The sequence below is a fragment of the Periplaneta americana genome, chromosome 11 (assembly GCF_040183065.1).
Source record: "Periplaneta americana isolate PAMFEO1 chromosome 11, P.americana_PAMFEO1_priV1, whole genome shotgun sequence".
Classification (NCBI taxonomy): Eukaryota; Metazoa; Arthropoda; class Insecta; order Blattodea; family Blattidae; genus Periplaneta; species Periplaneta americana.
In genome coordinates, this window is record NC_091127.1 from 159,707,107 (window position 1) to 159,725,288 (window position 18,182).

General features: G+C 36.2%; 1 protein-coding gene across 3 annotated transcripts in view; it reads right to left on the bottom strand.

Annotated features, from left to right (window-relative positions):
- Window positions 1-18,182, bottom strand: part of LOC138709503 (actin depolymerising venom protein gelsolin 1-like) — a 60,356-nt gene that overhangs the window by 10,500 nt on the left and 31,674 nt on the right. For all 3 annotated transcript variants that reach the window (XM_069840316.1, XM_069840315.1, XM_069840317.1), the window contains 3 exons: window positions 4,610-4,684; window positions 3,264-3,323; window positions 318-441 (listed from right to left, as the gene is read on the bottom strand). In XM_069840316.1, the coding sequence (XP_069696417.1) occupies window positions 318-441; window positions 3,264-3,323; window positions 4,610-4,684 (259 nt within the window). The remainder of the gene's footprint in view (window positions 1-317; window positions 442-3,263; window positions 3,324-4,609; window positions 4,685-18,182) is intronic.

The window sequence follows — 18,182 nt, forward strand, 5'->3', positions numbered from 1 at the left end:
ATGGGGCTTGCAATTTTAAATGTATTTTTTAGATCCTTTTGTAATATATAGTGTCTGAGTGGTTGAATATTACATTCAATTTCTAGGGCAACAGTTGACGTGGTTTTTGGTACTCCTAGGCATAATCTTAAGGCTGAGTGGGTGCTCACCTTGTCGTGGTGAGGAGGCTTCAACTTGTTGCTTAAGCTAACAAGTAACAAAGAGGTACCCACATAAGTTGCATTACCACCAACGCAGTCCCACTATATTTTTTCACTGTTTATATTCAGAATGTTATGAATACTATAATTGTGACCTACAGAAAAAAATATACATACCATTAGGGAAATACGAAAGGAAGAGGTCTGATTCTTCGCCTATATCTTCGCGATGCTGAACAGGTCCTCCTCCTAGATAATTGTCCAGCTCTACCATTTTAAAGGCAGCAGTAGCAGATTCATCCTGTAACAGACACAAAAACAGTGAATGTCTTTACCTATCTTCAAAAAATTCTTCAATTTAGAAGTACCGGTACTTTATAAGCAGGAAAACGTGGTTCTAAATCAGGACAGGAGAAACATACATGTAATATGATTAAATAATATACATATCAGTGGCGGCTCCAGCATATTTCTTAAGAGGAGGAAAGAAGTTAACAGCACGAAATGACACCTTCTTGAATGAAACATGCTACAAATTAGCCTACATGCATACATGTAAGACCAGGTAGTGTTGGGGTTGGCCTTCCCTTCGGTATAGCAATAATCTGTTCTTGTAAACTGAGTTTCCTAAATTGTCCAAAATATATTATGTTTTCACTTCCATTCATTGTTGAATAATTGTGCAAATTAACAATTACAAGGAAATTCACAACCTCGTAGCATTTTTCGAGCACACTACAGCATCACACGTGTTGGAAGAGACTAGCTACTAACTCGTAATCGGAACCGTTTTACGGAAATGGAAATGGGAATGGGAAATAATCTGACGAAAGCGAGAACACTGCACCCACCCACGTGGTCTGTGTTGCCACATGTACATTTTACAAGTTCAGTATCACATGCTTTTGAAGAATGTCAGTTCTTGTAAAGTCATACTATCATTATTGTTCAAAGCTGCCTGTGGCCGATTAATTTTTTATGTTAAAAATTATGTAGTTTGGAGTACCTACATTGACTTTCAAATATATTTCTACAAAACTGACAATTTGGCTGTTGCCCTGTCTAGTAAACAATGAATAGAAGTGAATTTCAGGGGGCAACTACGTAGAACTACTTCCTCTTTGTTTTACATAAACTCAACTTTAACTTTCAAATATCCACGAAAGTTTCAAACCATGAATAGTAGCCTATATAAAGTGCAATGAATGATATTTTTTATTTATAATTTTTAAAAAAAGTTTACATGGTGTCTTTCATAGCGTTGCCTTAAAACTGTTTTTGTTGTGTCTCCTCCTAGATGTGTTATAGTCCGGTTGAATGCAACATCGTTAGATGGCTGCGATAGCGAGCTTGCTGCACGACCAGTCGGTTTCTAATTCCCGCCCATGACTGATTCAGAGGAGGATCTCCTCCCTCTCCGTTCATTTACTTCCTTTAAAACTCTGCTTCTTTCTCTGGCCGCTAGTGCGCTGTTGTCTATGTGTGTTAACTCCAGTAGAGGAGGAATGGAGTGCCTTTCCTCCACACAAACAATCTCGCATCTTTCTCACAGTTTTCTACAGCACATGAGCACGAGTCGTTTAAAACTCGATCAACCGAGTTTTTCTTATAGCTGTGAACTTAAAAATTATCGAATCTTCCTCGAATTTCAAGGCACATATTTTATTTGGTACTTACTTTCAAAAGAAGAAAATTTGAGGAGGACGTTCCTCCCTTCCCTCCCCCGAGGAACCGCCACTGATACATATTGATTTATTACAGAAGAAGTGATCATACTGAAGAAAAAAAAAATGTTAAGAAAATATCTGTCTTATCACAGTCCCAATAGTATGCCTATAATTAGCTACAGTGTGTGCGTGTGCGTGTGTGTGTGTGTGTGCAAATACAGAATGAATGTAAAGTCTTTCCCTACTTATAAACACTTATTAGTGAAAATCGCGTCCCTGTGTCTAGCGTAGTTTTTCGGTAATAAATATTTATAATCAGGGAAAGACTTTATGTTCACTCTGTAGTTTACCATATACAAGGTGATTCACGAGGAGTTACCGCCATTTACGGAGATTATTTCTAAAGACATTCTGAGCGAGAATTGTCATATAAACGTGTTCTATTCTCAATATTTTCAGAGTTATACTAATTTGAGGCTGTTAAAAATACCTTTTTTCTTTAGTTTTAAGAATATAAGAATGTTGCAAATAGAGAATGAATTATTCAGAAGTAAACTTTCTTTAATTGGCTAGTATTCTGAAGCTAAAAATGTGTTGTGAATTCCTTAGTTGCTTTGTGCAGATTTTTTTTTAAATTTTTAACTAAAAATTACATTATTATTACACACTTATCACAACAATTGTTACAGATCACAAGACTTCTTTTTTTGGGTTATTTGACGACGCTGTATCAACTACGAGGTTATTTAGCGTCGATGAGATTGGTGATAGCGAGATGGTATTTGGCGAGATGAGGCCGAGGATTCGCCATAGATTACCTGGCATTCACTTTACGGTTGGGGGAAAATCTCGGAAAAACTCAACCAGGTAATCAGCCCAAGCGGGGATCGAACCCGCGCCCGAGCACAACTTCAGACCGGCAGGCAAGCGCCTTAACCGACTGAGCCACGCTGGTGGCCTCACAAGACTTCTAGCAACTTAATTATTTCCAGTTCAATTTTGCATCCTAACGTACAGACTTAAAGAGTTTACAAGAATGACGTGATTTGTAACAATTATTATGATAAATGCGTAAGAAAAATGTAATTTTGTAGTTAAAAATTGAAAAATAATCTGTACGAAGCAACTATAAAATTAACAACACATTTTTAACTTCAGAACAGTAGCCAATTAAAGAAGTGATACTTCTGAATAGTTCATTCTCTAATTGTAATATTCATTTATCCTTAAAATGAAAGAAAAAAGATACATATTCTTTTAACAACTTCAAATTAGTGTAACTCTGAAAATATTGAGAATAGGACCCATGTTTATATAACTTTTTTGCTCAAAATGTCTTCGGGAATATGCTCCTTAAGTGGTGGCAACCCCTAGTGAATCATCCTATATGTTGATCAACCTAGGCTCATTATTGGATTATGTTCTATTTTCTACAAGAAATTACAGTTTTACTTACATTCGAGGTTTCATTTCCATGCCAGGTATGAATATCCCAACTCCGTTTATTGTTCTTTGTCTGAAATAAGTACACATTCAACATTAGGCCTATTATTTACTCCAGAAACACTCAATTATACAGGACATCATTTTATTTTTACTTCAATTTTTATTGTACCTGAGTTTTTTAATGTACTTCACTCCCACCCCTTCTACTAATGGAGTTCAACCGTCCTCCACACAGATCCAAGACCGCATATACAGTCATAGTAAACAGTATGTTCCAAAAATACGTTCACGTTTTCCAGTGGCGAAAGAGCTTTCAATATTGCATCATTTTCCATTTGCCTACGTCGCATCCTGGTTTCCCCTACCTGCTTCTATTCGCCTCCCTGTAAATGCTAGTGGCTGGGCTGTCTTAGCTCTTTTCTGGGAACATTAATTTCTGTTAGGAATTGGACGTCTACGTAATATTATAACCTACCCATACAATTGTTTAAAATAACTTAAATAAAAGGGCCTCGTTAAGTAATTAACTGTCACGTGATTTCCTCCCTTTCTACGACGCTGCGACGTAACCACTTGGACGGACAGTAGATAGCATGTCTGAGTAATTTTATCTTTTCGGATCGGGCAGAAGTGAAGATTGAATTTACAGTACGTACGGTACCCTTTTATAGATTAGGTACAGAATTATTTCAACATGAGTTACTGATACGAAGTACGACCCTGGTAATTGGAATTACGTACAATAGTCTATAGTGCGATAATATGCACATTGGAACTGAAGCCTGTATCGAAATGAACGGCCACAATTAAAAAAAAATGTGATTATTTTTAAATTTAACTTCATTCTCTATAGTGTACGCTAATGTGCTGTAGACAGTATAATATACACTGCATAATGAATACGTCCGTTTGGAAAGCTCAGTTCGTGAGTAAAAACACTCATTGTTAATACTGTACTGTATTTTGATTAAACAAAAACCTAATGAAAATTATCAAACTCAAAAGCGCGATATTTCCTAGTTTACGTAAATGGATGAACTACTTTTCTTCCCTCCTATACCTAGTAAAATGATTTGTTTGTATTTTACGCTAGTATCATCGAATTCCAGCCGCGAGGGGGTAGCAAACGGCGTTGATCCAGAGGTATAGGCAAGTTAATATTAAAAATGTTAGTAAAAATAAAATGATGTCCCTGTATAAGTACCGGTGGAATGTTCTCCTCATGACTATCCAGTGGTATTTATTAATTTCCATGCACCTAATATTCTTCCGGAAATATAGCATGAGCTATCATACCGTCATAAGGTAATAATTAATGTGTCTAATAACTGAAAATGATCGGACTTCTATACTTACATTGAGTACAAGATAGGCATCTCCGACATGAAAATGGCCGTATTTCTCTGCTGCAACGGCAACAGGATTGAATCTCTGTGAAAAATAAAAAATATTAATCAATTTAATACATTTTTTCAACTGCTATGGTTATATAGCGTCTGAATGAGATGAAGGTAATAACAGCCAATAGGGATTATAAAGAATGGACACTGAGCGAATTTTCCTGTGTTTTGTTTCTCTGTGCGCCAGCGGCTAGTTCCACTTTCAAGCGCTAGAGGTAGTGTAATCGAGCATACACTAAGATAATAATTGAGAATAGAATTAAGGCACAGGATCCAAACATCGCCTACCTTATTGCATAATCCAGTAACGCTTTGCTTCAAATAAATTCAAGTTAACAGCTTTTCCTTATTTCTCAGTGACAAACTAGTTGTAATAATAATATTTTATATTTCAGATATCATAAATTATATTATAAAATAATATAATACATTATAAAATTAAGTATCGAATTCGTTTAATATTTGTATATAATATAATATAGGTATATGGTTTTACTTCTCGTAAGAGTTTTCTTTTTCCATTTTCAGCGCTATCAAATCATTACATATTTTAATTGTTGTTGGGGTCAACGTCTGAACTCTCATTATAAAGGAACTCTAGAGTCTAGACATTACAGTTAATGAAGGATTTATTATTTTATGGATCCAATTTATTTTATTTGAGTACATAATGTACCTAGATGTATTAATTGTATGTGTTATATTTCCGCTGTGTCGACTGCTAGCTGGTGTGATGTCAGCGCCAACTCTAGGGAGAAAGCAGAATCTCACGCTCTAGCTGGCTTGAAGGTCATTGAAATCAGTCCGGCTACATCAAAGGTACCGACGCGAAGTGTCCATTCTTTATAATCCCTATTCGCTGGTAATAATGCCAGCGAAATGAACCCCGGGTCCAGCGCCGAAAGTTACCCAACATTTGCTCGTAATGGGTTGAGGGAAAACCCCGAAAAAAAAACAGGTAACTTGTCCCAACCAGGATTTGAACCTGGGCCCGCTCGTTCCATGGTCAGGTATGCTAACCGTTACTTTACAGCGGTGGACTCAATTTAATAAACTTGAAGTCATTTACTTATTACAAGATTTAGAAAGAGAATGCTTATTACTACAGTAGAACCTCGATTATCCGTCACCCTATTAACCGATTGTTGTATTATCCGTCTATCACCCTCTCCTTTTTTTGTTGCAGAAAAAATATTGAGTGATATTATAATACAAGCCTTTGCCCTTACACTTTATGATCTACTGTCCGAGTGACCTGTTTAATTTCTCTGCAAAACGTCTTCCAGAAGTGCCAAAAAAAATACAATATGTTGTGCTAAGTATCGAAGATAAGTGTGATGAAAGAATAATGGAACGGAGAAAAATTCTCTCCGGCGCTGGGATTTGAACCCGGGTTTTCAGCTCTACGTGCTGATGCTTTATCCACTAAGCCACACCGGATACAACTCCGACGCCGGTTAGAATCGTCTCAGATTAAGCTCCAACTCTTGGGTTCCCACTAGTGGCCGCCCTCTGCACTACGTCATAGATGTCTATGAACGCAGGACCGAAGTCCACACATGTGCTGAGGTGCACTCGATATGAGTGAGTAGTTGGCCGGGATCCGACGGAATAAGCGCTGTCTTAAATCACGAAGTGATTTACGCATGTCATATTATTTTAATGTACCGAAGTACATATGATGTTTCCATGCAGATATTCTGCGTCATCATACGATGAAAGAGTAATGGAACGGAGAAAAATTCTCTCCGGCGCCGGGATTTGAACCCGGGTTTTCAGCTCTACGTGCTGATGCTTTATCCACTACGCCACACCGGATACCACCCCGGCGTCGGATAGAATCGTCTCAGATTAAGCTCCAACTCTTGGGTTCCCTCTAGTGGCCGCCGGTGTGGCTTAGTGGATAAAGCATCAGCACGTAGAGCTGAAAACCCGGGTTCAAATCCCGGCGCCGGAGAGAATTTTTCTCCGTTCCATTACTCTTTCATCGCATGATGACGCAGAATATCTGCATGGAAGTATCATATGTACTTCGGTACATTAAAATAATATAGAAGATAAGTGTATATAATTGAGTGGTTTTGGAAAAGAGGAACTGTGGTTCATCTCACATCGGAATACGAGATTGGAGTTACAACTGTGCGATATTTAATAAAAAAACAAGGATAAAGTGTATAAATTACTTAAATATATAACATGAGACCTATAGTTTTCCTATCTTTCCACAGAAATCCATCATAGGAAGTTTCCTTGACCCTTAGAAACCCGTCTTTGACATTCATTCATTCATAGTGTTCTGTTACTGCAAACCCAGCATTCTCCAGTCTTTCTTATTTTCTGCCTTCCTCTTAGTCTTCGCATATGATCCTTATATCTTAATGCCGTCTATTATTTGATATCTTCTTCTGCCCCGAAATCTTCTCCCGTTCACCATTCCTTCGAATGAATCCTTTAGTAGGAAGTTTCTTCTCAGTCAGTGACCCAGCCAATTCCTTTTTCTCTTCCTGATCAGCTTCAGCATTATTCTTTCTTCACTCACTCTTTCCAACAGAGCTATTATACTTAAAACTTCTGATCCACTACCTAATGTGTTAAAACACATGGCCACGGAGAAAATTTCGAAACTGCATTATGAAACACTTAATTCTTCTATGGTACGGATTATCCGATTTTTTCGATTAACCGTTCAGATCACCCCCTTCATTATCACGGATAATAGAGGTTCTACTGTATATTTCAATCTATACGAACATCAAGTTACTAGTGAGAGATGAAACATGTAAATGCTAGAAACTTTACTGTTATATTGTCACTCAATATTTGCATAAGAGAACAGATAGATAGTTACACAGTGATAATGTATTGATTCAGTATGTCACATTGCATATATTACAAATTCATAAAATTACTAATTTTCAAAGTTGTTCGAAATAAAAAAAATAAGTGAAGGTTAGAAAATGAAAACGAAATTTAATTCTTTTAATTAAAAAAATGTTTATATTACTATATTACTCTTATTCACTGTCACCCCTAAGTCCCTACTCTGGCTATCCTATACCTACCCAGTTCCAATAAGAAGTACTGTTGTGTTTAGATAGCTTGGCCGGTCATAACACTATGCGCAGTAAACCTGGCAAGTCCACTTGATACTGGCAAGGAAAAAAAGGGGTGTGTAGGTTAGTCGCTGTGCAGCTCCTGTAGAGTTAACTTATTTTCCTCGTGCATGTGAGTAATCTACTAACTATTGCCATAGATCAGCGTTTCTCAAACTTTTCTGAAGTGGGACCACTTTTTTAAGTCAGAAAAGTTCCGCGGACCACCTTACTCTTGTTCCCTTCGAAAGCAAATTTATCATTTATGTAGCATATTTTAATATCAATATACTTACATTTTAATGTAGAAATAATGAATTAAAATTAATTTGATTCAATTAATTTTATGTTAGTATTAACTAATTAAGTTAATGTTAATAGAAGAAAATGTCTTATATCGTTATCTGCAAAAAGAGAAATAAAAAATTAATGCAGAAACATGCCCGATTTGAACAAGTAAAGATGCAATTTTGCATGTTCCATTATTGGTGTACGACGGACAGTACGTGACCATTTCAATGTGCGAACTATTAAGAAAGTCATAAATACATGAAAAGGTTCGGTACTTTGGTCCTGTTACGAATTCGGGTAGCCCCTAGCTGGGTTACAGCACGGCGCCAGATGTGCACAGAAGAGATAGCGAGAAACACCACGGTGCTTTAAATCCCTCTTTTTTTTTTGAGTTGTGTGGGAAGTCGGTAGGCGGGCAGGGTAAATAAATTTCATAAAATGTCAGTACTGGGAAAAAAGTGAAAGGCGATTGCCATGTGCCAATTACAAACTCTGAGATTTTCAGTTATAGTGTGACACGCAATTCGTTTGAATTTTATTTTTTCTTCTGCCTTTTTTGAAGAACCACAAGGGCAGATCTCGAGGACCACAAGTGGTCCGGGGACCATAGTTTGAGAAATGCTGCCCTAGATCATATATGTAACAGATAGGTCATCGCTATGTTAAAATCGTTTGCACTTTGAAGAGAACAACCGCCAGGATCGCCACCCGTCCGCCGTAAACGAACACGAGATGGCAGTACAGTCGCTAATGTAATTCAAATGGGAATTACGACGTGACTCCTTATGTAACAACTAGATGGCAGCGTAGTAAACCTGACAAAAGTTGTTAACGTCAAAGCCTATAAGGCCGACCTATCTGGGGTATATATCATGATCTAGGCTATTGCATAAGCATTAGTATCATAATAAAACTAATGAACACACTGTAGCTTATTTCACTGTTGAGTGGAAGAGTGAAAAGAGAGGACTACATTGTGTTAAGTACGAGTGTTTGGATAGCAGTGAGCGGAAAAACTGTGATCATCAATGGAGTGCAGGTACGTGACCAATGTTTTTCAACATAGCTATAACTTACGTCAGCATGTATACAGTTCTGCTCCTTTCCTCTCCTGCCCCACTGAATATGATGAGAAACTGACATCACCTCTATTCAAATGTTCGCGCGTAACACTGATCAAGTTAATTGCATTGTTTATATTTATTTATATTCCATAGTATTCGTACAGTACATCGCTTCACAGCTATAATATGAAGAGTTCGCGGGAAAAACGATGACTGTCACATTTCTGTTAAGGATTAGATAATGATCTAATTGAGTCTATAACTGCAAGATGTAGTGCTGTTTCTATAGAAAATAAAGGAAAGGATTACTGTATTCGTGGTGATAATTCTCCTTTTTGCCATTTTTCATAAGAACAACATTAAATTTCGCAGTGATCCATTGAATTAGATAATGACATCAACCTTAATAAAACTGTGGCATTAATAGTTTTTCCCGCGAACTCTTCATATGGAACTTACTTACTGGCTTTTAAGGAACTCGGAGGTTCATTGCCGCCCTCATATACGCCCGCCATAGGTTCCTATCCTGAGCAAGATTAATCCAGTCTCTACCATCATATCCTACCTCCCTCAAATCCATTTTAATATTATCTTCCCATCTACGTCTCGGCATCCCCAAAGGTCTTTTGCCCTCCGGCCTCCCAACTAGCACTCTATATACATTTCTGGATTCGCCCATACGTGCTACATGTCCTGCCCATTTCAAATGTCTGGATTTTATGGTCCTAATTATGTCAGGTGAAGAATACAATGCGTGCAGCTGTGTGTTGTGTAACTTTCTCCATTCTCCTGTAACTTCATCCCTCTTAGCCCCAAATATTTTCCTAAGCACCTTATTCTCAAACACCCTTAATCTCTGTTCCTCTCTCAAAGTGAGAGTCCAAGTTTCACAACCATACAGAACAACCGATAATATAACTGTTTTATAAATTCTAACTTTCAGATTTTTTGGCAGATGACTACTTCATATGGAACATGTAAAAAAAATCTTAATAGTGCTACAAAGTCTTAATTATAGTCACAGTCTAATTGAAATATATACAGACAGTTTTACAATAGTACAACACAAGATAGAAACATTCATGCAGCGCTGTTGAATGTCATAAATTCACCTATAGAATAGAAGGCGTGAGAAATTAGGTACTTATTTAATTTGACCCTAAATAATCTTATGTTTTGAGTTTGATTTTTTATATCCATAGGGAGGCTATTAAAAAATTTTACTGCCATATAACGCACTCCTTTTTGATAGCACGATAGACTTGCCAATGGAATATGAAAGTCATTTTTTTCACACGTATTTATGCTAAGAGCTGTTGAATTAAGTTTTCACAATTACATACGAGGAAGTTTATTGATGAAAAAATATACTGACAAGCCATGGACATTATTTGTAGTTTTTTATGGTTCTACACCAGTGATGTCAAAGCAAGCGCATTTTTCTGACCTTGACGTCGTGCGCGGGCAGCAAGCGCGCTAAGTATGGAAAGAGGAAGGGTTGTGTATATGAATAAGCAACCTGTTGGATTAAGAAAACAGTGGTGCACAAACTTCAAACGGAACGTGACATTTTATGTCGTTATTTTTATATGGCTTCTTTCTGTTTAATATTATCTATATTGTCTGTAAAATAAAAGTACTAATACTGATTTCTTAATATTGCACTTGTAATTGTTTTAAATCTTAATAACATAATAGAGAGTTAAAAAGGAATATTCACTTAAATTCCATAGTAGTATAATATTATACTCTATTAAGTGGATGAAACACATCATTCATAAAGAAAGTGATATTCCAAAGAAAGAGATTGAGTATGACATGATAAGTTTGAATTGATATTGATGGTATCTTTAGCCTTACAAAAGTAATCATTAAACTAATCAAAACAATATTACAGTACAAAGCAAAGTTACCTAGGTACTGTATCTGTTTTAAGTGTAACTAATATTACATAACAAAACTCTTATCGCATTATGCTTTTAAGGTGATATTTGTGAGCAACTTCCTATCATCAGAATATTAAATTATTTTCTCGAAATCTGCTGAAGCTATACAGCTGATATTTTTACAACACATGGGCACGTATCTTTTGCTTATGATGTAACAGTAGTTGCTTTGTTAATTCATTTCCTTACAAACAATTTCCATGCGAATATTTTCAAAATTTTCAATACACTATCTTCAGTAATACGTATTTACGGTATATTAGATTTACGAAAACATTCTGTAAGGCTACTAAATAAATAGGCCTATACCTGAAAATTTCACTTTTCTGTACGAAAAGTTGAGAAAATATTTCTTTTCAATAAAAAAAATCAAACTTGTGAAAAATGAGCATTAAAATTAAAACTTACATTCTTATAATGCACTTATACTTCTCAGGCAAATCTAAAAAGTAACGTGGATACAGTTTTAATAAGTTCTCTTCCCTTTATCTATTGAATCAGTGCTGGCCATCCCAGAATATAGCTCGACCAAGCGGCATATACCACCTCTTTCGTCTGTCTCTTTCCTGTGAGCATCAATTGACATGCCTGTTCTACACGATTCCCTAAATTTTGTAGTATGAATATACGGTTAATGTCTATAGAATTTTCCCAGAATATTATTCCACAGCTCATTACTGAGTGGAAGTATGTGCAGTATATAGTTTTATGGTATTTATATTTACTGCCTCTTGCACAGATCAGATGCTGAGTTTGGGGGTAATTTCTTTAATAATATTTTTCCATCTAAACACAACAGTACGTTCGTTTACCCTGGCGTGTCAACGATGAGACTCCTGCAAACGATTCGAGTGATTCTCTGAAGCAAACTAATCACCTCGTAGACAGGAATGAATTACTTCAACTACTACTTTAAACAGTTTATGGCTTCAAAAATATTGGTTGTAGCGCAAACTTGATACAACCTTAAGCAGCCGCCCCAGTTGTTACTATCTTACTTTTCATATTGAATCCTCCGATTCTTGATCTATACGTAGGCCTATTTATATCGATACCCATTCTTCTCTATAGACAATGCTCAGTTTTGTATCATTACACGTATTATTTATGCGTAAGGCAGCGGTGGCGAAAATGTAATCGTGCGCCGAGTCACTGTGTAACATGCAACGTGCATAGCACCTATGGAGCGAGGCGGACATCCGAAGGGGAAGTGAAGCAACTGTCTGACTTATTAACGGATTTTCATTTTCCTTACGTCAAGCACTTAATTATAATTTTATACAGTGCAAGGCTTCAAACTAATGTTTAATATGTGTAACGAAGAAAGAAATGAACAATAAATGAACAATATCACAACCTAAAATTAACTGTCTTCAGAATGTCTCTGCGACAAAGTTTCAATATCAGAAATTATGTTACTTACTGCCAGTCGTAGTTGATCACGAAGGTATTTGTCTGTCAGCCGTGATCTAAATTTGGTTTTTACTACTTTAATTGTTGAAAATAATTTTTCACAAACGTAAGTTGTAGCGAACATGGTTTCAACAGAGCAAGCGAAAGAACGAAGCTTCGGATATTTATTTTTTGGTAAAGATTTGAAAGTTCAACATTTGTCAAGTCCTTATATCTAGCTTTCATTTGACATCACATAGTAAATCAGTGAGTTCAAATTGAAGAGCTAACCGCATTATTCGCACATCTGCTGAAAAAGGATCGACGTACAGAGATGATGATGATGATGATGATGATGATGATGATGATGATGATGATGATAACAACAACAACAATAACACTTAACCTTTTAATGTTTCATCAGTAACATGTGTATAATGCCGTTTTATGTTATACAACCGTTTTCCTCGTAATACTTGTGAACAAATCGTACATTTAATATTCTCATCATATTGACAGCAAAAACATGCGTTCTCCCATCCTACTTGGAAATTTCGTACATGGTTTCGAGAGAGACATATGCCACTCGCAGGTCAGAGACAAATACAAATGGAACGGAGTTTGACTCCAGTGAGTGAGAGGGTGGGGGTTGGCGGAGGTTAGAAGAAAGCGAAATGCACAGCTATCACTGCGAGACATAATGTCTCGCGAGTCACGTTCTCGCCACGGCTGGCGTAAGGCATTGCCCTCTATACTCTGTTTACTACTTGACAAAACTTCACTTAAACACGTCTACTCTTCTTCGCTTTCGATTGTTGATTTTAATTTTTACGAGTCATTATTTTCATGGAACAATCACTGCCGTACGTGTTTCAATCGAACTGTAGTTACAAGAAAGAGCGGGAGAGATAATTTTTAATTGAACAGCCGATAGCATCGAGAAACTCAAGAATACTGGGTACACGCCCGTTCGTGATTACACAAGGCACAACTGCAACGTAATGCAATGCGATACAATGCAATTCTCTCTGTTACGTGAAGGCGGCTAGTAGGTGAAGTATAACTTTCACTTTTAAAGACACGATTCCCAAACGAGACTTCAGGAGCAGCAATAGACTTACATAATTGAATCTGTAAAGTGCAATCTCCCACGGACACATAATTCGGATGATATTTTAAAATACACTCCATCTAATTAATTTTGTTATATTTGAGATACTTGACAAGCTTTTTATAATCAGAACCGTTTATCTGTTTGTCCATTAGCAGGGTTGACAGACGTCCTGGATTTCCCAGGATTGTTCTAGATTTTAATAGTGTGTTCTATGTCGTAGATGGAGTCTCGGAATGTCAAAAAATTATTAAAATACAACTTTTTGCTCATTTCTTTAGAATTACTTTTAAAATTCCTTATACAGTAGAACCCCGATTATCCGTCACCCTATTAACCGACTCTCGGACTATCCGACTTTTTTTTCTAGCTCCTATTTTCTTTTTGCTGCAGAAAAATATATGTAGTACTGTACGTTATGTTTCTACATAGTTTTTCTATAGAAGGTTATTACAAGCCTTTATTCTTACTATGAAGTATGTAATAAAAATGCTTCAGCAACAGAAATAGTTACTTGCAAAATAATCACTACTTGCTTCTAAAGAAATTACCCCAAGAATTTCCACAAACTCGTATACAATTCAGTCCCTATCCTTACTATTCGGGCTGCCGTACTGTATAAATTCTATGCAAAATGTCTTCCACAGTTGTGAAAATAAAAGAATTGTGCTTATTCATTTTTTAAAAAATTACAAATAATTGAGAGATCTGGGAAAGAAGAAACTGTGGTTAATGCTGCATCAGAGTAGGAGATTGGCGTTACAACTGTACGCGATTGAAAAAAAAAAAAAAAAAAACAAGGATGAAGTGTATAAAGTATTTAAATCTACAACATGAGACTTCAAATATTTCTATCTTTCCTCAGACAACCATCAATCAACAACCCTTGATCCTTAAGAACCCGTCGTTGACAACTGAACTTTTAGCGAACTCCTGATCCACTGCATAGCACGTTAAATACAAAAGCACGGAGGAAATTACGAAATTGTGTATTCTGAACTTAAAAATATCTTTTATGGTACAGATTATCAGATTTTTTCGATTAACCGTTCATTCCACCCCTTCATTACCACGGATAATAGAGGTTATACTGTATACATTTTTTCAATACCTTGTCCAACCTATTTACAATGTCATTGTGGACTCTGGTTATGAACGCCACGTGGCGCTCCTATCGGGTTGGATTGAAATAAAAACGATATTACTGTAATATGTATGAGGTATTATACAGTATCATCATTATTTACACTCTTTGGAAGTTGATTTATTACTGATAGGATTTAAACATTGTATCATGCATTTCTTTTTCTGTATAGAACAGGATGTAATGTGGCATTATTTTTCCAGAATTTATGAATATCTGAAAGGAAATTTCATAATCTAGCAAAAATGTAACAAAATTAAAAGTTTAGACCCTATATAATTAGCTTAAATATGCATAAAACGAATAAAATCAGTTAAAGCAACATCAGCATATTATCAAATAAGTAATACAATAGTTGGGAAAAAGAAATAACCACTAAGACTAAAATACAGATATATAATTCAATAATTAAACCTATAATACAATATAGTACCGAAAGCTTACCGCTCTTAGATGAACATCGAAGTAAATTAACTGCAGTGGAAATAAAATATCTTAGAAGAGCTGTAGGAAAGACCAGAAGAGATAGGATAAGGAATGACAGGATAAGAGAAGAAGTTAAACTGAGAAAAGCATTAACAGAGGTGATTAATGAAAGGCAGTTGAAATAGTTTGGGAATGTATATCGTATGGGAGAAGAAAGGAAGGTTAAACAGGTGATGGAAATGAGAGTGGAAGGAAGAAAGAGAAGAGGAAGACCAAGGATTAAATGGGAGGATACAATAGAAAGAATAGGCCAACGGAAAGGAAAAACAATGGTAGAGATGAAGAGAATGTGTAGAGACCGGGAAAAATGGATGAAATGGACGGAGAGAGGCGAACCCCACGCTTAGCAGCAGAAGGGACTGAAGAAGAAAAAGAAGAAGAAGAAGAAGAAGTAGTATTACAAATTGAATTAAATCAAATGTGTAGCCTACAATAAATGTGAAGCAATGATATTTACTTTGTGTCGTCCTGCTAATCCTCCATGCATAAATCTTTCAACCAACGTGATACCGTGGAAACCAAAGGATGAAGCTGTAAAATATCTTGGAGTGCACTTAGATCGCCGTCTGTCATGGAAACATCACATCAACAACAAACTTAAATTGACCTACTCAAGACTCGCTAAATTATATCCGCTCCTCAACAAGAAATCATCTCTAAAGCTACAAAATTGCCTGCTACTTTACACATCTCTATTACGACCTCTGCTGCTTGATGCCTGTCCTGTCTGGGGAGGAGCTGCAATAAGTGAAATTAAACACAGCCAGTCATTTCAAAATAAAGTCCTACGAATTTCACTCAATTCTTCCTGGTTTGTCCGTAACAGCCAACTACACAGAGAAACTGGTATTGACACAATCAGACAGTTTATTCATTCACAAGCTAAGAAGTTCTATAACAACCTAGAAAATTTTCCAGGCGCCATCCACTACTCTCTCGGAAGGAAGTCCACATTTCCCACCAGAATCAAGAGCCGACTTCCAATGGACCTCATATTATAATCAAAATTTATCATCATACCAACCTATGTAAATAATTACTTATCAACAATTATTTTTGTTCATTGAGGAGCCCAATCTAGGCTGCCCTCAATTCAGTGTCATGTATTGTATTATATTTTATTTATAAATGATCTGTATAGCGCTAAATGCGCCGATCGACCAATAAATTATTTTAAAAAAATGTGTAGCCACATTAAGGTACGCAGTATTATCATCTGTTCTGCATTCCTGATGAGAAAATCCGGCAACCCTGTCCATTAGTGTACATATTTTTCTGCTGAACTACGGTACTGAATACACGCGGATCAATTCACCCAAGAATTTACCATAGGAATATAATAATCCTGACTTCAATAATATGAGCTAATTTGAAGCTTTATGCCAAACTCGCATAAAACTGTGATTTACTCCAAGGCAGATATTTCGTTTTCATTTAAAAATACATAATATGTTCTGCGTACTGTGTACTTAGCTCTGTTTCAATCAATAATTCAGTATGGTATTTTAGGTTGGGGAGGAATGGCAAAATCGACTCTCCGTCCTTTAAATCTGCTCCAAAAAAGAATTATCAAAATTTGTCTATATAAACCTTTTGATTACCCAACAAAATTAATTTTTCAGGAATTTGGCGTATCAAATCTAGAACAAATTTATAAACAAAAATTGCTGATTTACTTCCATAAAAACCACAATAAATTTAAATATGATCCTCATGAATACCAGACGAGACTAAACTTCAGTTTCTTTCTAAATACTCCCAAATGCCACACAACTGCTGGATTAAAACACAGCAGAAATTTTGGACCCAAAATATATAATACATTAATTAGAGCTTACCCTGAGCTAAGTACACTTAACACACATAGATTTAAGAAACAAATCAGATTAATTATTTAATTGTTTAAGCTAATTGAGTTAAAATTGTTACTCTAATATTCATGTACTTCTGTATTTTCTATTTGTATATAGACCCTGTTATTACATGCTGTATGTATTTTACCATTTATTAATGAGATTGTGCTCAATGAACTCTCGTAATTTTGTGATATATTTTGTATAACTGATCTGAACTGCGCCCGAGCACGAGCTTCTGCTCTTTCGGGCTGCAATGCCTAATGTAGCTCAAGTGTATAGTATTAATAAATATTATTATTATTATTATTATTATTATTAAATACTTGGGGTGTACTATAAGCAGTAACATGAGCTGCTTCCAAAGAAGTCAAAAGGGGAATAGCAATGGCAAAGGAAGTTTTTAATAGAAAAAAGAAGCATCTTCTGCGAACCTCTGGAAAAAAGTACTAAGAAACTGATTAGTGAAATGCTTTGTTTGGAGTGTGGCATTATGTGGAGCAAAAACATGGACATTACGACGAGGTGAAAAGAAGCGACTAGAAGCATATGAAATGTGGATAAAGAGAAGGATGGAGCGTGTGAAATGGACAGACAGAATAAGAAACGGAGCTGTGTTGGAACGAGTGAATGAAGAAAGAATGCTGCTGAAACTGATCAGGAAGAGGAAAAGGAATTGGTTGGGTCACTGGCTGAGCAGAAACTGCCTACTGAAGGATGCACTGGAAAGAATGGTGAACGAGATAAGAGTTCGGGGCAGAAGAAATCAGGTGATAGACGACATTGAGATATATGGATCATATGCGGAGTCTAAGAGGAAGGCAGAAAATAAGAAAGACTGGAGAATGCTGGGTTTGCAGTGAAATACCTGCCGTTGGGCAGAACACTATGAATAAATGAATGTCAAATGAAACAATATAATTTTATGTTGCCAAAAATATTATTCGCTGCAGTAATAATGAAGCAAATGGAAAAAAAAAAAAAACGAGGGAGAAATACAGGACAGCATGGGAGATACAAATCAGGAAGGAATAATTGAAGAAGTTAAGAGTGCTAGACTGAGTAACTGACCGGAACTTCTAATTTAGATATAGCATACATTTCCCACAAAGAGGTCTTTGTCCTCAAGAGCTCTAGAGAAAATCAAAAC